This window comes from Chiloscyllium punctatum, chromosome 41, assembly GCF_047496795.1.
Source record: "Chiloscyllium punctatum isolate Juve2018m chromosome 41, sChiPun1.3, whole genome shotgun sequence".
NCBI lineage: Eukaryota > Metazoa > Chordata > Chondrichthyes > Orectolobiformes > Hemiscylliidae > Chiloscyllium > Chiloscyllium punctatum.
Window position 1 is genome coordinate 47,072,898 of NC_092779.1, and position 23,910 is coordinate 47,096,807.

General features: G+C 40.9%; 1 protein-coding gene across 8 annotated transcripts in view; it reads left to right on the forward strand.

Annotated features, from left to right (window-relative positions):
* LOC140465031 (F-actin-uncapping protein LRRC16A-like) overlaps positions 1-23,910 on the forward strand; it is a 470,304-nt gene that overhangs the window by 417,416 nt on the left and 28,978 nt on the right. For all 8 annotated transcript variants that reach the window (XM_072560843.1, XM_072560842.1, XM_072560840.1 and 5 more), the window contains 5 exons: positions 5,578-5,789; positions 7,885-7,991; positions 13,332-13,752; positions 18,834-18,912; positions 22,120-22,317. In XM_072560843.1, coding sequence (XP_072416944.1) covers positions 5,578-5,789; positions 7,885-7,991; positions 13,332-13,752; positions 18,834-18,912; positions 22,120-22,317 — 1,017 coding nt within the window. The remainder of the gene's footprint in view (positions 1-5,577; positions 5,790-7,884; positions 7,992-13,331; positions 13,753-18,833; positions 18,913-22,119; positions 22,318-23,910) is intronic.

The following is a 23,910-nucleotide window of genomic DNA, read 5'->3' on the forward strand; positions in this document are numbered from 1 at the left end:
CTATGCAATACTCCAAGTGCGGCTGCACCAGAGTTTTGTACAGCTGCAACATGACCTCATGGCTGCAAAACTCAATCCTTCTACCAATAAAAGCTAACACACCGTATACCTCCTTAACAACCCTATCAACCTGAGTGGCAATTTTCAGGGATTTATGCAAATGGACACAGAAACGTCTCTGCTTATCCACACTACCAAGAACCTTACCATTAGCTCAGTACTCTCTATTCCTGTTGCTCCTTCCAAAGTGAATCACCTCACTTTTCCACATTAAACTCCATTTGCCACCTCTCAGCCCAACTGTGCACCTTATGTATGTCTCTCTATAACCTGCAACATCCTTCCACACTGTCCACAACTCCACGACTTTAGTGTATTACGCAAATTTACTAACCCATCCTTCTACGCCCTCATCCAGGATATTAGTAAAAATGCAATCAACAATGGCCTCAAAACAGATCCTCATGGTATACCACTAGTAACTGAACTCCAGGATGAACATTTCCCATCAACCACCACCCCCTGTCTTCTTTCAGTGAGCCAATTTCCGATGCAAACCGCTAAATCATCCTCAATCCTATGCCTCCATACTTTCTGCAATAGCCTACTGCGGGGAACATTATCAAAGGCTTTACTGAAATCCACATACCCACATCAACTGCTTTTACCCTGTTTGATCACCTTCTCAAAGAACTCAATAAGGTTTGTGAGGCATGACCTACCCTTCACAAAACTATGCTGACTATCCCTAATCAAATTATTCCTTTCTAATGTTGATAAATCCTATCTCTTATAACCTATCTACAACTGAAGTAAGGCTCACTGGCCTATAATTTCCAAGGTTGTCGCTACTCCCCTTCTTGAACAAGGGGACAACATTTGCTATCATCCAGTTTTCTGCTACTATTCCTGTAGACCATGATGATATAAAGATCAAAGCTAAAGGCTCGGCAATCCCCCCCCGGCTTCCCAGAGAATCCTAGGATAAATCCCATCTGGCCCAGGGGGCTTACCTATTTTCACATTTTCCAGAATTGCGAACAATTGGGCGGCATGGTGGCACAGTGGTTAGCACTGCTGTTTCACAGCGCCAGAGACCCGGGTTCAATTCCCACCTCAGGCGACTGTATGCACTCTCTCCCCGTGTCTGCATGGGTTTGCTCCAGTTTCCTCCCACAGTCCAAAAATGTGCAGTATAGGTGAATTGGCCATGCTAAATTGCCCAGAGTGTTAGGTGAAGGGGTAAATGTAGGGGAATGGGTCTGGGTGGGTTGCACTTTGGCAGGTAGGTGTGGACTTGTTGGGCCGAATGGCCTGTTTCCACACTGTAAGTAATCTAATCTAAACACCTCCTCCTTCTGAACCTCAGTCCTGTCTAATCTAATAGCCTGTATCTCAGTATTCTCCTCAACAACATTGTTTTTTTCCTGTGTTAATATTGATGAAAAATATTCATTGATGAAAAATATTCCACGCACAACTTCCCATTATTGTTCTTGACTGGCCCTAATCTTGCCCTCGCCATTCTTTTATTTCTGACATATCTATAGTTACATTTGGGTTTCCCTTGATCCTGTCTGCCAAAGACTTCTCATGTTCCCTCCTCTTTCTTCTTAGCCAGGAAAGACCTAAAGAGAGAGCTAACTTGTGACTCTCAAGTGCCCGAACTGAGCTTTCACTTCTTATCTTTACATCAGCCTCCTTTTTCCTCTTGAGAAGAGATTCAACTACTTTAGTAAACTACGGTTCCCTTGCTCGATCACTTCCTCCATGCCTGTCCAGTACATACTTTTCAAGGACCTACAATATCTGTTCCTTGAACAAGCTCCACATTTCAATTGTGCCCATCCCTTGCAGTTTCCTTCCTAATCCTAGGCATCCTAAATCTTGCCTAATCGCATCATAATTGCTCTTCTCCCAGCTATAACTCTTGCCCTGTGGTGTATACCTATCCCTTCCCATTGCTAAAATAAACTTAACCGAATTGTGGTAACTATCACCAAAGTGCTATCACCTATCTCCAAATCTAGCACTTGGCCTGGTTCATTACCCAGTGCCAAATCCAATGTGGCCTCGCCTCTCATTGGCTTGTCTACATACTGTGTCAGGAAACTCTTCTGCACACATTGTACAAAAACTGACCCATCTAAAATACTCAAACTATAGCGTTTCCAGTCAATATTTGGAAAGTTAAAGTCCCTCATAACAACTACCCTGTTACTTTCACTCCAAAACCATCTTTGCAATCCTTTCCTCTACATCTCTGGAACTAATCAGAGGCCTATGTGACCTCTCCATTCCTGTTTCTAACCTCAGCCCATACTATCTCTGTAGACGAGTCCTCATTAAATATCCTTTCTGCCACCATAATACTGTCCTTGATTAACAGTGCCACACTTCCCCCTCTTTTACCATCTTCTCTGTTCTTACTGAAACATCTAAACCCTGGAACCTGCAGCAACCATTCCTGTCTCTGCTCTATCCATGTCTCCAAAATTGCCACAACATCGAAGTCCCAGGTACCATGTTCACCCACCTTATTCCGGATGCTCCTGGCATTGAAGTAGACACACTTCAAACTACCTTCCTGCCTGTCAGTACACTCCTGTGACCTTGAAACCTAATTTCTGACCTCCCTATTCTCAACCTCCTGGACACTTTAGGTTCCCATCCCCCTGCTGAATTAGTTTAAACCCTCCCATAGAGCATTAGCAAATCTCCCCCACCCCCACCCTCAGGATATCGGTACCCCTCAGGTTCAGTTGTTAGACCACCCCATTTGTAGAGATCCCACCTACTCCAAAATGAGCCCCAGTTAGCTAGGTATCTGTATCCCTCCCTCCTGCACCATCCCTGTAGTCACATGTTCAACTGCTCTCTCTCCTATTCCTCACCTCGCTAGCACGTGGCACGGGCAACAAACCAGAGACGACAAACTCCCTCCCTAGCTCCCTGAATTTCTGTCTCAAATCCCCATCCCTTTTCCTAACTATGTCATTGGTGCCTATGTGGACCACGAATTGGAGCTGCTCCCCCTCCTCATTGAGGATCCCGAAAATACGATCCAAGACATCACGAACCCTGGCACTGGGAGGCAACACACCAACCGTGAGTCTCTCTCATTCCCACAGAACCTCCTGTCTGTCCCCTAACTAAGGAGTCCCCAATGATTAATGCTCTACTCCTTTCCTCCTTTCCCCCTTTCCCTTCTGAACAACAGGGACAGACTCTGTGCCAGAGACCTGTAGCCCATGGCATACCCCTGGCAAGCCGTCTGCCCCGACAGTATCCAAAATGGTATACTTGTTGTTGAGGGAATCGGCCACAGGGGATCCCTGCACTGACTGCTTCTCACCCCTTCTAACAGTCACCCAACTACCTGCATTTCTAGGAGTAACCACCTCCCTGTAGCTTGTATCTATAACTGTCTCTGCCTCCCGAATGATCCTGAATTCATCCAGTTCCAACTCAAGTTCCTTAACACTGTCTTCAAGGAGCTTGAGTTGGGTGCTCTTCCTGCAGATGTACTCAGCTGGAACACTAATGGTATCCCACAGGAAGAACATGACACTGCTTGCGCTGCCATCCCTGCTAATGTCCCTTACTAAGAAACGAAAGAGAAAAGAAAGCTTACCTGATTTCGCTCTGCTGGTGTAAGGTTACAGGAGGTCGGTGGGTGGGAGGCCCTACTTTTAACTTTAACCTCATTAATAATGTTATTGGTTCTTTCATGCACCATGAAAAGATAATTCTCACCATTCTGCTATGACTCCAAAGGTGTTCTCCAGTTGCAAGGGGATGTCTTTATGCAGGCAGCATAACCTGAATAATCATGACAACCACCTGACGAAGGAGCGACGCTCCGAAAGCTAGTGCTTCCAGTTCAACCTGTTGGACTACAACCTGGTGTTGTGTGATTTTTAATTTTGTAACCTGAATAGAACTGACTATACAGTTCTTTATCACTACCACATTCCTTTTCAGTCTTCCCACTTGAACGGTTTCCTGAACTATGGTATTATAGTCATTTAAGTCCATTTACAGGAGTCCCCCACTATCTGAAAGTAGAGCGTTCCTATGAAACCGTTTGTAAGCCAAAATGGCATTATGCAAAGAAGCAATTACTATTAATTTATACGGGAAAAATGTTTGAGCATTCTCAGACCCAAAAAATAACTTACCAAATCATACCAAATAACACAAAAAACTTAAACTAACATAAACATACAGTTAAGGCAGTTGGAGGTTGGGGTGGTGGGAGGTACAGGATACCTAAGGACACATCTTGCTAATGGATGCACTAAATAAATCAAGATAAAGCACAGGTGCTCACAGGCACAGTTCAAAGTTATGACGGCTTGATGCTGAGTGTAATTCCCGGGGAAGACGCTTGATGGTGCTGCTCTCGCTGCGCACGCTTTTTCTTAAAGGCAGTACAGTGGCTCAGTGGTTAGCACTGCTGCCTCACAGCGCCAGGGACCTGGGTTCAATTCCCACCTCAGATGACTGTCTATGTGGAGTTTGCACATTCTCCCCGTGACTGCATGGGTTTCCTCCAGGTGCTCCGGTTTCCTCCCACAGTCCAAAGATGTGCAACTTAGATGAATTGGCCATGCTAAATTGCCATAGTGTTAGGTGCATTAGTCAGAGGTAAGTAAAGGGTAGGGAAATGGGTCTGGGTGGGTTACTCTTTGGAGGGTTGGTGTGGACTTGTTGGTCCGAAGGACCTGTTTCCCTACTGTAGGGAATCTAACCTCATTAAAGTGAAAATCCTCTTTCGGTTAGAGAAAACGGGTTCTAAAGTAGTTCTTTCAGAAAAACGAGTTGGCATAAAGCAAACGTTTGAAAAGTGGGGGATACCTGTACCTTGTAGTTCTTTTCTCATCACAGATAGCAAGCACCTTGTAGCTGTTTGTCAAAATCAAGCACCACAGTTCCCCAGTGGTACTATCGCTAGCATATTAATCCAGGCAGTGTTCAGGAGACCCAGGTTTGAAACCCTCCACGGGAGATGGAGTTTGAATTCAGTAAAACTCTGGAATGAAGATTCTGGTTTGCCGGTGTCCCTTGGGGAAGGAAATTGCTGCCCTGGTCTGGCCTACATGTGACTTCAGATCCATGTAGTTGGCTCTTAACTGATCTGGAATGGTCAATAAATGCCTGTCTAACCAGCGAGCTCCACATCCTGTGAATGAATAAAAGAAATTGCATCTTGGATCATCAAACTTCACTGATAGGAGAAAGTGAGGACTGCAGATGCTGGAGATCAGAGTTGAAAATGTGTTGCTGGAAAAGCGCAGCAGGTCAGGCAGCATCCAAGGAGCAGGAGAATTGACGTTTCGGGCATGAGCCCTTCTTCACTGAGAAGCAATTACACTCACTTGTAGCTAACTGTTGACTGGCTCTAAAGTTTTACTTCACTTTTTTAAAATGTTCTCCGTTGCCAATATTTGCCTCTTTGTGCACTTGGTCAGATTTATTTTCTATCTATGACAAATAAAACACTTGCGAGATAAAACAACATCAAGTTGTTTTCATGTTACTAATTATTATAGTAAATTCTATTCTTTTGTGCAGAAATGGAATTTGACCTGGATAGGGCCCTGGAGGAGATCCCAGTCCATTTTGATGACTCAACCCCTGCTTCAAGTATTTACAGCAAGCAAGAACGGTCATCACGGCCCAGCAGTATGATGACTGAACTACCCTCAGAAGAGGTAAAGAAACTGGAGCATTACACAAAATCGCGACCCAAGAGGAACAAGAAGTTACCGCCAAGCAAGACAGCTGTAAGTATTTTTGTGTTCAATGGATCAAAACTCATTCTGTTGAATCTTGTATTCATTTAAGACCACTGATTAATTGTGCCCAATATCAGCACAGTGCAACTATTCTTCTGTGGTCATTAATAGCAGTGTATATTATCAGAGCAGTAGTTGTTAGCTGAAAAGTAGTTTCATAGTGGAATGACATTCTCTGTACAGAATGAGGCTCTCTGTAGACTTCAGTGGTAACAATATTCAAAAAGAATGGCTTCAAAGTAGCAAAAGCAATTGGAATGTTAATTGCAGGAAATATATCTTAATCAGTAGTTACTTTTTAGATCTTTAAAGGTTTCTATTTTTATGAGATGTTTATTTGAGATTTTAGTGTCTGCTGACCTTGAGACAAAAGATAAAAGGAACTCCTCATCCACGTCAGTGTTTATTTAGTGAGACCATTAATTACTTGCAGGTTAGTTAATGACTGATTTTGGTTGCTATGATTCTACAAATACTTGGTACTTTCTATAATTGTTTTAAATTGCAAAAAGCTCCAGGGTGTAGCGTGCTCAGTGTCAAAGGATTTTTTTGTTGACTTCAGAGCACCTGTACAACCCCAGTTGCTCTCAAACACTAATAAACAGTCCCCTTGGATTCCAGCATAATTTAAAATGCAAAGAAGCCATACAATGCAGACCAAACTGTTGGAAGGCAAACATGGAGGGTAAGTAATGGCGTTTGGCAAAAAAGCCATGGTCAGACTGAAGTTCTCCTCCTGAGACTGTTTAAAAAAAAACAAAAAGATGAGATAGCTGCACTTCAGTAAGTATGGCTTCACTGAGGCATGTCAACTACTGCAATTGCAATCTCAGAGTAGGATAAGAATTGCAAAGCCTGACTTTTTCTCCAGTAACTAATCATACCTGCATTTCAAAGCCTATAACTCTAACTGAGAAACAGTTTACTTTGTGTCATGATTAATACCATCTCCCATGAAAATAAATAGCTCTGGTTGTCTGAACTTTCCTCATCCGTCCTTTCTTATGATCTGTCAAATCATATAGGTTATGATTGATGTAACAAGAACTATCATCTACTGCTGACCGTAATTTCAGTGAATGACCACCCAGTTATACAAGTTAATACTGTAATGCCTTGGAGATGTCATGATATTTTTATAGTCACCTTAGAAGTTAATTCTTGAGTCAACCTATTCTTATTATCAACCATGTACAATTGTGAGGTTCATATTTCAAAAGCAAATGTCTTCCGAGGTGTCCTTCCTAGATTTGGGTTCCTTTTGGTCCTCACTTCTCTGTATGGGTTCAACAGACCAGTAAAATTGTTGGATTAATTGCCATTAACATAATCCTGTGTGACTGTCCTTTTGTCTACATATCTAAAGTTTCACTCCGCACAGCTTAGTATGTCACCTGGTTAAGGTGAATTGCTTTGTTTTCTGTCAGTCCAAGTTTGCTTTTACCACCTTTGGTCAAAAGGTTAGCCTGTGGTTTGGGACCAAAGTGTATATACAGTGGATTTGGCAAGATAATCCGATAGATTGACCATGATCATCCGTGCCTAAAGATTGATATGAATTTTTGAAAAGGACTATCCCAGATATTGTTCTTTCCCCTCATTCTCACCTTCCACTAGAATGCAGAAGTTTAATTTGTGCACAGCAACTGAACTATAGTCCAAAAGTGAGTGGAGACATATCAAATACCCGCAATAGGTAATCAGCATTTAGTTTTATTCTTATTTGTTTTTTTGTAATAGGTGGCCATCTCTTGCAAATGATTCAACTTGCACATTGTCGAACAATGGACCCATGTTATTCTTTGTATGTCTTTTAAGACTCAGTAGTTAGTCTATGGTGGTCTCCCATTTAGCAACTTTGGCCAAAATCTGGCAAAACATGCACTTCGAACAGTAGCTGAGTTTGTAGACAATGACCTTGAACCTTGTGAATCACAGGCTGAAGTTTTACAACTTGATTTGCATAAACTGTTCTGGGAAAAAGATGCCTTGCATAGATTCCAGCATCTGCAGTAATTTGTTCCTACCTTCTATAAGGTAAATATTTCTGAACTAAAATTAAAGCAATGAATTTCTTTGTCAGCTTTCCACAGCAGATTCGCAGGAGGGTGAACAGAATGGCCTTATGAGTAGAATTGATGAGGGGGTGGATGAATTTTTCACCAAGAAGGTAACACGAATGGAGTCAAAGTAAGTTTTTATATTTTAGTGCCATGACTTCATGTGATACCATTAAGTATTGAAAGTAATGGATTAAAACACAAATTGAATTAAATAAATATTAATTGGCATACTTTTAATTCTTGATGGTATGATTATAAATCCTACATCTAATTAAAGCGGTTATGAATCATTCAGCTCTAATGAACAATCTTAGATTGAACAATTGTGTGACTTCTATGTCTTTACGTGATGTGCAGAGTCTCTCCGACATTTGCTGATCTTTTATTCAAAATTTCTAGCCATGCCTGAATTTGTGAAAACTCATATCACACAACACTCATTTTGACATTAAATGTTACACTGATCCAGGCAGGAAAGTTTTCATGTTTCCCTTTTCACGTATTGGCCCTACAAATAATTGACTTCAGCCCAAGCTGAATGACGTCCTTCCTCAAACTATGAAGAAAAAAAATGCCAAACCTCTTTTTCCAAATTTCTCAGAGCATTTCAAAAAGAGATTTGAATTGAGCCTCTGCTTTTACCAATGATTTGCCAAATGGCGGTTGTCATAATCCCTGCTGATGGCATGCTTATCAAGTTAGATTCCAGAGTGAATTTCATGGTTTGATAGGCAACTTGGCTGCTATGTTGGTCACTCGCTGAATAAAGTCACATATTTCAATAAAAGAACATCAGGTAATTATACAAAAGAAAAGTTAAGAAGGTACAAATATTTGTGGCATTTTGAAAGAGGTTATCATTATCAGGTTCAATCCTTTCTCCCAACGTTATCTTTTACGGTCAGTCATACCCAGTGAAATATCACTCAAATCTTCATTCATTAATTTCTTACTCAACTGGGTAAGTTTGCAAGCATTTCCTTTTAGTCATTTTCTGCACCTTCACCAAATGTGAGGCTCTCTATCTTTCTTTGAGATACACAGATGAGCTATCGCAATAACTTCTCTTTGACTTTGACAACTTTAAGGCTGCTAAAACTGTTTAAGATTTCTTTCCAGCTGTATCCTGAGAAATTCTACAAACTAAACCATTCCCATCTGCAGTAATGGATCATTTCTTCCAGATGATGCAACCTGCTTGTAGGCTCTGGCCAACTCTTTTTCTATATGCTATAGAAGCTCAAGTCAACAGTAAGCAATAGTTGGCTCACAAGGTATCTTCGTATGGTTTCTTAGGCTGTCTTTGGTTCACTGTTCCAAATTACTTTCTGATCCTTCTTTGAAAAGAAACTGATCAAATCTTCACAGTACTGAAAACCAAAACCCCTTTAACTTCACTGTGGAATCCAATTTCATGAATAATACTAACGTATTTTTTTTAAATCACATGACTTGTATTTCCAGTGAAAGATTCCTCAACTTGCAGGACAGGTGCTTTTGCAAATGATCAGAGCTCTGGTTTTGCTATCAAGTGCCAGCAATAATAACAGAAATGTGAACTTGTCCTTGACAATTCTAGTTATCAGACTGTTTAATCACATGTACTGTTTGTTGATCTTGGTTGTCTTTCATTTCATGACAATAACTGCAGTAAATTTGAGTAAGATCTGATTATGTAAAATTGCTTTCCTTTGGTCAGGATTCAGCGAGCATTTTTATAAGACTCCCTTTAGAATTCCACTATAAGTACAGGGGAATGCATCATATGTCTGCTCATTGCGATGGTTTCTACGATTAATACAAATCAGAATTAAAATGTAAGGTAGTTTGAATTCATATTACAATGCAAGTCATCAAATTGGCTAGAAATATCAACTGGTAAACCCCTTGATTCTCAAAAATGCTGTTGTCCAGTGTTTTATGAATACTGATTCATAAATTTGGAATAAAATAAGCCAGTATTTCATTTTCCTATAAACTTACGTTTTTTTATAAATGTCATTTAGTGTAATTTTGAAGGATTTAAAATACATGTATTCTGTAACTTCTCAGCATATTTCATTGACTCACAAATCAATCAAAGTGACCGATGTAGATTTTGCAAGTAAGACAAAAACAAAAAAATGAAGTTGCTGAAAAAGCTCAGCAGGTCTGGCAGCAGCTGTGAAGACTTGGTTTTGAAAAGTTAACATTTCTGTTATGGTGACCCTTCCTCAGAACAGATTTTATAAGTACAGAGGAACCTCGATTATCCAAAAGACGCAGGCAGGGAGTATTTTGTTCAGATAATCAGATGTTCAGATAATTGTTCAGATAACGCAGTTTAGCCAAGCATCGGGACTTTGTGATCTTGTCCTGATAATCCAAAAATCTGATAATTGCATGCCGGATATTAGAGGTTCCTCCATACTTGGTAATGGGAGAGTGGTTTGGCTTTCTCTCTAAGTTATAAAACACAAAATCTGTTGATTAACAGAGTGAGTAGCAGTTCTGCTTTTAGTTCTCTAACCAGTGGCTAGAAGCTAGCAAATGCAGACAGGTTGACATTATGTCTTAACTCTCCTAGGACTACTTAGAGTCAGGGATGTACAGCATGGAAACAGACCCTTCGGTCCAACCCGTCCATGCCGACCAGATATCCCAACCCAGTCAAGTCCCATCTGCCAGCACCCGGCCCATATCCCTCCTATTCATATACCCATCCAAATGCCTCTTAAATGTTGCAATTGTACCAGCCTCCACCACTTCCTCTGGCAGCTCATTCCATACACGTACCACCCTCTGCATGAAAAAGTTGCCCCTTGGGTCTCTTTTATATCTTTCCCCTCTCACCCTAAACCTATGCCCGCTAGTTCTGGACTCCCCGACCCCAGGGAAAAGACTTTGCCTATTTACCCTATCAATGCCCCTCATAATTTTGTAAACCTCTATAACATCACCCCTCAGCCTCCGACGCTCCAGGGAAAACAGCCCCAGCCTCTCCCTGTAGCTCAGATCCTCCAACCCTGGCAACATCCTTGTAAATCTTTTCTGAATCCTTTCAAGTTTCACAACGTCTTTCCGACAGGAAGGAGACCAGAATTGCATGCAATATTCCAACAGTGGCCTCACCAATGTCCTTTACAACTGCAACGTGACCTCCCAACTCCTGTACTCAATACTCTGACCAATAAAGGAATGCATACCAAACGCCTTCTTCACTATCCTATCTACCTGCGACTCCACTTTCAAGGAGCTATGAACCTGCACTCCAAGGTCTCTTTGCTCAGCAACACTCCCTAGAACCTTAACATTTAGTGTATAAGTCCTGCTAAGATTGCTTTCCCAAAATGCAGCACCTCACATTTATCCGAATTAAACTCCATCTGCCACTTCTCAGCCCATTGGCCCATCTGGTCCAGATCCTATTGTAATCTGAGGTAACCCTCTTCGCTGTCCACTACACCTCCAATTTTGGTGTCAGCTGAAAACTTACTAAATGTCCCTCTTCTGCTCACATCCAAATCATTTATGTAAATGACAAAAAGTAGAGAGCCCAGCACCGATCCTTGTGGCACTCCACTGGTCACAGGCCTCCAGTCTGAAAAACAACCCTCCACCACCACCCTCGGTCTTCTATCTTTTGAGCCAGTTCTGTATCCAAATGGCTCGTTCTCCCTGTATTCCATGAGATCTAACCTTGCTAGTCAGTCTCCCATGGGAAACCTTGTCAAACGCCTTACTGAAGTCCATATAGATCACATTGACTGCTCTGCCCTCATCAATCTTCTTTGTTACTTCTTCAAAAAACTCAGTCAAGTTTGTGAGACATGATTTCCCACGCACAAAGCCATGTTGACTATCCCAAATCAGTCCTTGCCTTTCCAAATACATGTACATCCTATCCCTCAGGATTACCTCCAACAACTTGCCCACCACCGAGGTCAGGCTCACTGGTCTATAGTTTCCTGGCTTGTCTTTACCACCCTTCTTATACAGTGGCACCACGTTTGCCTACCTCCAGTCTTCCGGCACCTCACCTGTGACTATCGGTGATACAAATATCTCAGCAAGAGGCCCAGCAATCACTTCTTTAGCTTCCCAGAGTTCTCGGGTACACCTGATCAGGTCCTGGGGATTATCCACTTTTAACCATTTCAAGACATCCAGCACTTCCTCTGTAATCTGGACATTTTGCAAGTTGTCACCATCTATTTCCCTACAGTCTATATATTTCATATCCTTTTCCACAGTAAATACTGATGCAAAATATTCATTTAGTATCTCCCCCATTTTCTGTGGCTCCACACAAAGGCCGCCTTGCTGATCTTTGAGGGGCCCTATTCACTCCCTAATTACCCTTTTGTCCTTAATATATTTGTAAAACCCCTTTGGATTCTCCTTAATTCTATTTGCCAAAGCTATCTCATGTCCCCATTTTGCCCTCCTGATTTCCCTCTTAAGTATACTCCTACTTTCTTTATACTCTTCTAAGGATTCACTCGATCTATCCTGTCTATACCTGACATATGCTTCCTTCTTTTTCTTAACCAAACCCTCAATTTCTTTAGTCCTCCAGCATTCCCTATACCTACCAGCCTTCCCTTTCACTCTGACAGGAATATACTTTCTCTGGATTCTTGTTATCTTATTTCTGAAGGTTTCCCATTTTCCAGCCATCCCTTTACCTGCGACATCTGCCTCCAATCAGCTTTCGAAAATACTTGCCTAATACTGTCAAAATTGGCTTTTCTCCAATTTAGAACTTCAACTTTTAGATCTGGTCTATCCTTTTCCATCACTATTTTAAAACGAATACAATTATGGTCGCTGGCCCCAAAGTGCTCCCCCACTGACACCTCAGTCACCTGCCCTGCCTTATTTCCCAGGAGTAGGTCAAGTTTTGCACCTTCTCTAACAGGTACATCCACATACTGAATCAGAAAATTGTCTTGTACACACTTAAGAAATTCCTCTCCATCTAAACCTTTAACACTATGGCAGTCCCAGTTGATGTTTGGAAAATTCAAGTCCCCTACCATAACTACCCTATTTTTCTTACAGATAGCTGAGATCTCCTTACAAGTTTGTTTCTCAATTTCCCTATGACTATTGAGGGGGTCTATAATATCATTCCAATAAGGTGATCATCCCTTTCTTATTTCTCAGTTCCACCCAAATAATTTCCCTGGATGTATTTCTGGGAATATCGTCCCTCAGCACAGCTGTAATGCTAACCCTTATCAAAAATGCCACTCCCCCTCCTCTCTTGCCTCCCTTTCTGTCCTTCCTGTAGCATTTGTATCCTGGAACATTAAGCTGCCAGTCCTGCCCATCCCTGAGCCACGTTTCTGTAATTGCAATGATATCCCAGTCCCATGTTCCTAACCATGCACAAGGTCACCTGGTTGAGTCTAAACACAAACGTAATGTGCCTACTGAAAACTTATCAACTTACAAATAATCTTTTCAAATGTCATATTTTTAGGAGATTGTCACTGAGAAGTTCAGAGTCCCTGGATTCTGATCCAGAAGATAAAAAGAGGAAGGACTCCAAAAAATCAAGTTTCCTAAATTTAATCAAATCTCGATCCAGTAAAACTGAACGGCCACAGACCGTGATTGTTCCAGAAGAGCCCTCATCGCCTAAAGGAGTTATGAAAAGTCCAGCCACAGACCTAACTAGGAGAGACTCAAAGCCGGTAGAACAAAATGGCAGCACAGAACACCCAGACGAACATAAAACACCCGATTCTGTGGATGCAGTGTTTGAGGATTCGAGCAAGTCCGAGAGGTTGGACAGCAAGAGCAGCCCACAAGGAGGCCGTTGGTATGGGGTGCAAGTTATGGGCAGTGGACTCCTGGCTGAATTCAAGGCTAAACAAGAAAAGCGGGCTGCTGTACAAAAGGTAATTAAAAATTTATACCATTATTTATGACAACGTGTTCATTACCTTCGTATATACAATCATTTTCAAAAAAACTCTGCAATTTGCTTCATAGTACTTGCTAAATTAACTTTTGGTAAATGTAGAAGCAGTACAAGTCAGGTAAGGGCAAAGTCATCATAGGTCCACATTCTCTCTCAATAGAGAGATGGACGATGGTGGTGAGTTTAATCTGTAGGTCACTGTGCCTTGGGCAATGGTGAGGTCAAAAAGTAGGGGCTTTCGTGGTAACCTCAACCAGTACAGAAATTGATCTCGTGCTTTTGGTATACTCTGCCAGCCATCCTGCCACTGAGCTAACCAACCCCCAAGTATACACATCCTCTGAATAAACGTATTAGGTAGAAATAAGCATACTCAATCTTTGTCCTGTGGAATTTTGGCAGTAATCTTTTAAAGTATTCAAGTAATTATAACTAACAGAGTCTGATGACTTTATAATTATACATGAACTGACTCCTGAGTGATTTAGAGGAAAATTTAACAAAGACACAGAGAAATGTGCACTTCTTAGCAGTACTAATTTTAAAAAAAGTAAAATCTGTTTACTCCTTCCAGAGTCCCATACCTAATAAAATGTGTCAACCTGCTGTCATGGATGGTTCACCTCTGGTTCGGAGTTGGTGACAAGGGGCATACAAATTTAAAATCCTTACATATCGTAACGGAAGAGGTTGAGAAGATTGCCTTTGTGTAGACAGTTGTTGGTATTTGAAATGCTTTGCCTCAGGAATAGCTGAGGCCGAAACCATTACAGATTAAAAGCAACATTTGAAAGAAGGGAATGTACAAGGCGTTTGGTGGAGGTGGGGGGGTGCGGGTGCGGGTTGCATGATGGCAGTGGGTTTGTTATGAATTGCACGAGCAGAGTGACTGACACAATTGATCAAATACCATTTTTCTTCCATTGTTGTAATTAGCTGGAGTCCTAGGTTCAGGAAGAAAGCAGATGCAGTGGTTAAATCGTGGACTGTGTTGCTGTATAGACAAATAGGTTTCTGATGGCATTGCACATATCTGGAGCACAAAGATTAGGGCCAGTAAACGTAAACAATTACTTGATGCTCTGATAAGCCATAAATCAAAGGACCAGATTATCTGGTCAGAAGGTAGTTGTTAGAATACCTATACATCAGGACTGTGCAGAAATCTAGTCTTGGCAGAATCCACAGGAAATCCACTAAGAAGCAGAAACTTACCCTGAACAATTACTGACATCCCAAATGTACTCCTTAATTCAAAATCCCAGAACCAACCCATAACCCCATGCATTGATCTGTCCTAAGCACTCACCCAATCAGCTGCCATCCTATCCTTGCCCGCTTGGCTCCCTACTCCACTTGCTGAACTGTAACCAGATCCCCTTCACCCACCTGATGCACTCATCTCCAACACACTTACCCACCTGCCATCCTATCTACTTACCCCTCTCACCCAGCTGCCATCCTAGCCTCACACTTAACTTACTCACTTACCTTCTCTCAGTTGCCGTTTAAGTGGCTGAAGGATCTTTAAATCACAGAATGCAGCACTGACTGTTGAAATGGTAAAAACAATGACTGCAGATGCTGGAAACCAGAGTCTAGATTAGAGTGGTGCTGGAAAAGCACAGCAGGTCAGGCAGCATCCGAGGAGCAGGAAAATCGACATTTCGGGCAAAAGCCCTTCATCAGGAATACCTGATTTTACTGCTCCTCGGATGCTGCCCTGTTGAAATGGTAGGGGTGGTTTGTATGTGAATCCTCTCCTTCTTGCCCTTGTGCATTGCACACTCATTTGCGTGGCTTTACCTGGAAAGGCTATTGGCCCAGAGGTTCACCACACCTGCACAAAAGCTAAGTGGATAATTCTCAAGCTCTTCTGGAAAATTTGGGCCAGTATATCTCATAAAAATATTTATTCCTCATTCATTTGACTTCAGTTTACAAATATGAACTTGATATTGTTTCAATTCGAAATATGAATTTGATTATAAGCAGAGCTATCTTATTTTGAAGATCACCCTTCAGGGTATAAGGGAAATTCTTGCGGAGCCAAAAAAAATCTCTACAAGTTTTGAAACTTCCTTTCCCTTTCTCGTTCCAAATCTATTGATTTCCACAATGATCTGTGTAGATTGTTTTGTTTCAATTTCTCACAGCTCAGCAGCTGCCTTTTCTTTATCTTGCACTGTCAGCAGAATGTGTAAATGTCCTTGAACAATCCCACAGGCTCCAGTGAGACTACCATGCATCCTTTTGCAAGGCAGTTCAAGCAATAACAAGGCTGGTAATGCTTTACAACTATAGCCCAGAAGCTTTTGTTTGTTTGGGTTTTTGTCACAGTCGATCATGGGTAGACTGACAATTCCATGTGTTTTTGTTTCAGTTATACATTGGCTGCACACCAGATATTCTTCTCTTGCTGCAAATTAGTAACTCATTCTACTGTTTAACATTGCAATTACTGTTTAAATCCTGGATTTCGAGTTCATTCTTCCGTCCCTCACATGGTCACTGGGGACCAATCCCGAACAGTTTACATTCTTTATACATGTTTAACTTTTCTGAGAAGATGTCAAGAATCCAAAATCTTTCAAAGGGTTTTACTTGACTTATTGATCAACAAATTTGTTGATTGTCTATTGATTTGTAAATACATCAGTTGAGCATTTTTAAAGATTTTGTATTTGCTCTGGATCTTCTCATTGATTCAGTCTCTCACATAAGCAGATAAACCATCCTTTATCATCAAGTTTACCCAGTGCAGAATCATTCAGTGAGACGGTCCAAGGCACTGTAGCCATGCAGCACCATGGGCTGGGTTTATGGAAGAATCAGGGGCTTGCCTCTTAGCGAGAGAGCCTGGTGGGCACACATGTTGCCTCCTCCAAGTAGGCCTGTCAGTGGTGCCACTCGAGCACCGCGGTAACCAACAGCCAGTCTTCCCTTCAGCAGAGAACCCCAGGGACAGAAATCACATCCCTTAAGAAATTCCTTTGCATTGCCACCCCTCTGTCTGTTGCTGGAGTGACACCTACTTGAGGGCCAGGATCAAGGAGTGACCCAGGACGCAGGTAATTATTGATGGGTAGGATTTCGTGCGGAGAACGGTGTATTGGCTCCTGATGCCAAAGTACATGATCCAGTTCTGTGCCTTTTAAAAAAGGCATCTTCCACCACCTTAACCAGATTTAAGGCAAAGTAAAATTATCTTGAATAGTTTCATGGATGTACAGTTGTCAGTTTTTGATAAAATTGATTTTTTTTTAAATATGAGAGCTTTTAAAATATGTCTAACTGTGTGTGTGTTCATCTGAGAAAAGGAGTCCAGTTGGAAAATCCTAAAACTGACAGATTTCCATTATCTCAACCTGGGCCATAGTTAGTTTTGAGCACAGGGTCTAATTCTGGTGAACTGTGTCTTGTGCCAATGTAAAACATGGTGGAAAATGCTACCCTAAGTAGTTATTGGTAAAACTCATTTATGTTTAAAATTTACAAATCTTTTACTCGATTTTGACCATTTCTGACAGATTGTACTGCTGAAGATAAAATTTTGTGAAACAAAAATTCATTTTCTATTAGACTGCTAAGTCCTGCTTAACATCGATTCACTAAACATCATTTTGTTTTAAGTGTCGTCAATAAAGTACCATATATACTCAAGTGAAAGTTGATCTAATGTAAAAGTTGACCCCCTGTTCTGGCCAAAATATCTGGAATTTTTCAGATATCTTGGGTAAAAATCGACTCTAGTTCTTCACAGATAACAGATCAACATTTGTGAGTCAAGGTATTACCCTCTGCAAAAATGTTATGATGAACAAATGATTTTTTTTTGTGTTGTTATGTGTTTTGATGTACAATTCACACCAATTTGGCATGAAAGTTTAAGATGCATCAGGTCAGGGTCAGGTGACAACCTCCCTTTGTGTGCAGCTCAGCTGAGCTCAGTTCGCCTGTAGCACTGGTGGAATACGGTCATATATCTAGTTAAGGTTTTGAAATTTCTTCTTCACTTTATGTAAAAATGTCTGCCAGAAACAACAAAAAATATACAGCATTGTTTAAATGGAAAGTTATTGAAGTTGCAGAGAAGATAATTAACTATAAGCGTACGACTTTTATTTTTGTTTCTGTTGTCTTTATCCAGTAATTACCATAATTCATTACAGTTTTTTTTCTTTATTTGTTTAGAGATCAATTGGGCTTCTGCTAATGATATGGTGTTTTGGTCTGTAGAATGAATTCCAGCCTCTCAAAAGCAGTGTCCATGTAATAGTCGACCCTGTAAATTTAACCTTAAAAATGTGACTTTTACACCAGTCTATACAGTAGAGCCAATGTAACTGTTTCATGCTGATAGTTCACTTTAACATTGTTTGGCATGCTGAAGCCTTGAGGGATGTCATAACCTTTCCCAGTACATCTGCTCTCGCCCTCGGTCACCTGGAGCTCTCAGTCTTGCTTCCTGTCATTGTTCCTTATCATGTCTATCTGCCTATCAACTATTCCTCATAATTCAGCATTCTGAAAGAGAACCACTGATCATTTGTGCAGTGCCTTTTTAATAAGTGGTATTAAGTGGAGTGCTGAAATTGGCCGTTTCATCTAATTTGTCCTTGTATATGTATAATCCTTTTTATTAGACTTTCTTTTATATATTAACATGATCTCTACAGTGTATCAATGTGATTTTCTGGTTCAGAGGTGTTGGGAGTAAATATCATGCAGTATCTGTCTTTTTCATTGTGTAACCCAATGAACAAATTCATTATTGCCACAGGGGGACACAACCCCAGTTATCTGGTGCAAAAGGTCAAGTGTAAGCTGATTGGTATTGTTTTGAGAATGGCAGAAATCCCAAGTTGGAAAAATGTAATTTCAACATAGTTATATTTGCATGCAGCTGTCTGAATAGCAGCACAAGTTCATTTTAAAATATAACTTGGTTCTCAAACTGTTAGTCCCAAATACAAGGTTTATGGTAACTGTTAACCAAGATTTTGGTTTAATGGTTTGATTCATAGGATGTCTTCAATTTTACTGTCTTGTCCTCAGAAACTTGAAAATGAAGCTGGAAGCAAGGAATTGTATGAAAATATGTCAAGTGTAGACCGATTAGATGAAGCTGGCAGAGGTGAGTGTGGATGATGATGATGATGTAACAGTGTCTTGAGAAAATATAAGTTAAGTTTGTCAGTTTTTACACCTAGATGGGATGGCTGCTATTTGACTATATTCATATTAAGCACAAACGTGTAAATATTTCCCTTTCGGCTTGTATTCAAACTCACTATGCCAAACTTATTTAATTTGTGCAGATTGTATTCAAAGAAAAGTACTTGTGACTATGTTTTCAGTTCTCGCTGATATTATACTTATAGCCAAGTAGATTACTACTGTGTGTTCGAAAGAAATGCATAAAATCTCCTACTGTTTTTCATTGGTTTTTGAGTTTAGGCCTGATCCCAATTTTATTGGGCTATAAATTATCCATACTGACCAGCCTTATTTGTAATGAGAGGCATAAATTAAAACTGATTTCTTATCTGATTTCTTTAAATTCATTTGTGGAACTTTGACTAACCAGTGTTATTAGGGAGGGAATTTTAGGAACCAAAAGAGAAAAAATGCTGGAAAATCTCAGCAAGTCTGGCAGCATCTGTAAGGAGAGAAAAGAGCTGACGTTTCGAGTCTAACTGACCCTTTGTCAAAGCTTAGACAAAGGGTCAGTTAGACTCGAAACGTCAGCTCTTTTCTCTCCTTACAGATGCTGCCAGACCTGCTGAGACTTTCCAGAATTTTTTGTCTTTTGGTTTCAGATTCCAGCATCCGCAGTAATTTGCTTTTATCCAGGGAATTTTAGGAAGTTGACCCAATGACAGTGAAGGAATGGAGATATAGTTCCATACCACGGTGATGAGTGACTTGGAGGGGAACTTGAAAATGGTGGTGTTCCAATGCATCTGCTACCCTTGTCCTTCCAGATGGTAGCGGTCATGGGTTTGGAAGCTGCTGTCTAAGGAGATGCCTTTAAATAATCCAGTTCCTGCATGTCAAAAATTTAGTAAGTTATACCCAAACTATTAGTTGGTAGAAATGATAAGGAACTGTAGACTGGTGAGCTTGACATCAATGGTAGGCAAGTTGTTGGAAGGAATCCTGAGGGACAGAACTTACATGTACTTGGAAAGGCAAGGACTGATTTGGGATAGTCAACATGGCTTTATGCATGGGAAATCGTGTCTCACTAACTTAATTGAGTTTTTTGAATAAGTAATGAAGAGGATTGATGAGGGCAGAATGGTGGACCTGATCTATATAGATTTCAGTAAGGCGTTCGACAAGGGTCCTCATGGTAGACTGGTTAGCGAGGTTTGATCATGTGGAATATGGCGAGAACTAGCCATTTGGATATCAAACTGGCTTGAAGGTAGAAAACAGAGGGTGGAGGGTTGCTTTTCAGACTGGAGGCCTGTTATCAGCGGGGTGCCACAATGATCAGTGCTGGGTCCTCTACTTCTCATCATTTATATAAATGATTTGGATGTGAACATAGGAGGTATTGTTAGTAAGTTTGCAGATGACACCAAAATTGGAGGTGTAGTGGACAGTGAAAAAAGTTACCGAAGAGTACAACAGGACTTTGATCAGCTGGGCCAATGGGCTGAGAAGTGGGAGATGAAGATTGGTTTAGATAAATCTGAGGTGCTACATCTTAGAAAAGCAAATCAGGGCAAGGTTTATACACTTAATGGTAAGGTCTTGGGGAGTGTTGCTGAACAAAGAGACCTTGAAGTGTCGGTTCATAACTCCCTGAAAGTGGATTCCCATATAAACAGGATTGTGAGGAAGGCTTTTAGTATGCTTGTCTTTATTGGTCAGTGATTTGAGTATAGGAGTTGGGAGGTCACGTTGCAGCTATACAGGTTGTTGGTTAGGGCATTTTTGGACTACTGCATTCAATTCTGGTCTCTCTGCTATAGGAAGGATGTTGTGAAATCTGAAAGGGTTCAGAAAAGACTTACAAGATGTTGCCAGATTGGGAGAAGCTGAATAGTCTGGGGCCATTTTTTCTGGAGAATTAGAGGCTTAGAGATGACATTATGGAGCTGTATAAAATCATGAGGAGCATGAATATGGTGAATAGCCAAGGTCTTTTCCCTAGAATGGGGGAGTCCAGAACTAGGGGGCATAGGTTTGGGGTGAGAGGGGAAAGATTTAAAAGGGACCTAAGGGGTCAACTTTTTCACTCGGAGGGTGGTGCATGTGTGGAATGAGATGCCAGAGGAAGTGGTGTATGCTGGTACAATTACAACATTTAAAAGACATTTGGATGGGTATATGAATAAGAAGGGTCTCAAGAGAAACGGGCTGATTGCTAGCAAATGGGACTAGATTAATTTGGGATATCTGCTCAGCATGGGCGAGTGGGACAGAAGACGCTGTTTCCTTGCTGTACAGTTCTATGACTTTATCCAGAGAAATTGATAAATTCACCATCTTAAAACAGAACTCTTCCCTCCAAAGCATGAGAACTCCTTGTCATTGAATGCTTCAGCAAGAAGCTTTAATCCATTTTCTGTCATTCCATTCCACAAGCAGGAATTTCTAGCTTCATATTCACCGTTTGAACATGCCTGCGGATACCAGATGCCCCAAGCCATCTAACTAACTGGCTGAGGCAACACTTCCAGGCTGAAACACTGTTGTGGTAAATTAGAGATTGAGATAAATTAGAGATTTACATAAAATTCTGCACTATACAGGTATCTGCAAAGATCAAGGTTGGTGCATTTTTTTGAGCAAGTGAATTTTTAACAACATAATAACTTACTAAAAAAAATCTGCCCTGGTCCTGAAACCTAAATTCTAGCAGTGTGGACATCAGTTCCTCTGAAGAAAATTAATGTTTCAGATTTGTAATTGTTTTTATTCTTTCTTTTTCTCTATTATATATCTCAATTAGACCCATCTACATCTTTTCATTTTACTTCCTGTACATTATCTAAATATAATTTATATTCCCATCTTGTGTTTTTAATTCAGGGTTTGAAGTCTGCATATTTCTAATGTATTCTGACACTATTGTGCCCCAAGAGATCATGAAAACACTTACCCTTTCATGCTAAACATCTGTGTCATGGAACAAGTTATTGCTTTCTGGAGAACAAAGAGAGCAGATTATATAAGATACAGATTTTTATACATGATTCCACATGGTTCATATGATAGACTGGTTTTGCTTTCTTATGAATAAAGCACGAATTGTCTAATAGACTTCACCATTTAATGCTTTCAAAAACAGATATTATTTACTATATTTTAAATCTCATTTTGGTAGCCAAGGGCCAACAAAAAGGAGATTCCAGCCTGACTTCACCAGAGAAACATACAAAACCTGAACCAAAGACTGAAACAGTGAAACCGAAAAGTTCCTCCTCTACACCTACCAGTCCAAAAACACCACCTCAAATTCTGAAGCCCAGCAATGTGGGGCGACCTAGTATTCCTCAGAAACCTAGGCCCAGCTGGAGCACAGGTGAGTAGAAATTGTCACTAACTCCTGACCAGAGAGTAGAATGATTGAATATTCATGAGATACATTTGAGAGAAGAAATTGAATATAATATGATGCTGCTGAAGTATCTGTAGTCTGGAACAGGTTATCGTAAAAGCTGGACAAGAGCCATGGGATTCCAAATTCCAAAAATGAGACAAACTGTTACTGGACCATTATCATACACCTTCAGTTGATCGATTCAAAGGGCACACAAGCTGGAGTAGGTCTCCTTTCTGCAGTAACCAATAAGATAGCAGATCAGGACAGGGAGATACAGGGGAAGGAAAATAGTTCAGCACTTCTATTCATCCTAGTCTATTGGTGGTGCAGCTGAAATACTCATTTTGATCTCCTTCCTAATTGGCTAAGTAGGTCTGTGCAGGATTAGTGAGCCCCAAGGTGAACGTTCTGCATCCAGTTACTTCCACAAAATCACATTTTAGAATTGAAAGGATACCCAGAAATGCAAGGACTATTCTGGAACAGCACATACTGATCTGTAAAGGAACATGTTTGAGCTGGAATTGATCCAGTCATAGGTGCATTCTGTTGCATTGATCATAAGTATTTTGCATCAGTTTTTACCGTGGAGAAAGAAATGGAAGCTAGAGAAGTTTGTAAATAAATAACAATATCTTGAAAAATGTCCGTATTACAGAGTAGAAGATGCTAGAGGTCTTAAAACACACAAAAGTGGATCAATCCCCAGAACCTGATCAGGTGTACCCCAGAACTTTGTGGGAATCTAGATTACTGGGTCCCTTGCTAGATATGTGTATCATCGATAGCCACAGGCGAGGTGCTGGAAAACTGGAGGTTGGTTAATGTGGTGCTATTATTTAAGAAAGGTGATAAGCAAAGGCTGGGGAACTACAGACCAGTGAGCCTAACATCAGTGGAGCATAAATAATTATAGGGAGTACTGAGGGATGGGACTTCCATGTATTTGGAAAGGCAAGGACTGATTAGGGATAGTCCTCATGGCTTTCTGTGTAGAAAATCGTGTCTCACTGACTTGAATGAGTGTTTTGAACAAGTGACAAAGAAGATTGATGAAGGCAGAGCAGTGGACGTTGTCTATCTGGACTTCAGAAGGTGATGGACAAGGTTTCTCCTGGTGGACTGGTTAGCAAGGTTGGATCACATGGCATCCAGGGAGAGCTAGATGCTTGAATATAAAATTGATTCAAAGGTAGGAGACAGTTGTGATGGAGGGTTGCTTTTCAGACTGGAGGTCTGTGACCACCAGTGTGTTACAAGGATCAGTGCTGGGTCCACTGCTTTTTGTCATTTATTTAAATTATTTCGATATGAATATAGGAGGCTTGGTTAGTAAGTTTGCAGAGGACACCAAAATTGGAGGTGTGGTGGACAATGAAGAAGGTTATCTCAGACGACAACGGGACCTTGGAGAAATGGGCTAAGGAGTGGCAGATGGAGTTTAATTTAGGAAAATATGAGGTGCTGAATTTTGATAAGGCAAATCAGGGTAGGACTTGTACACTTAACGGTAAGGTCTTGGGGGAGTGTTGCTGAACAAAGAGACCTTGGAGTGCAGGTTCATTGTTCCTC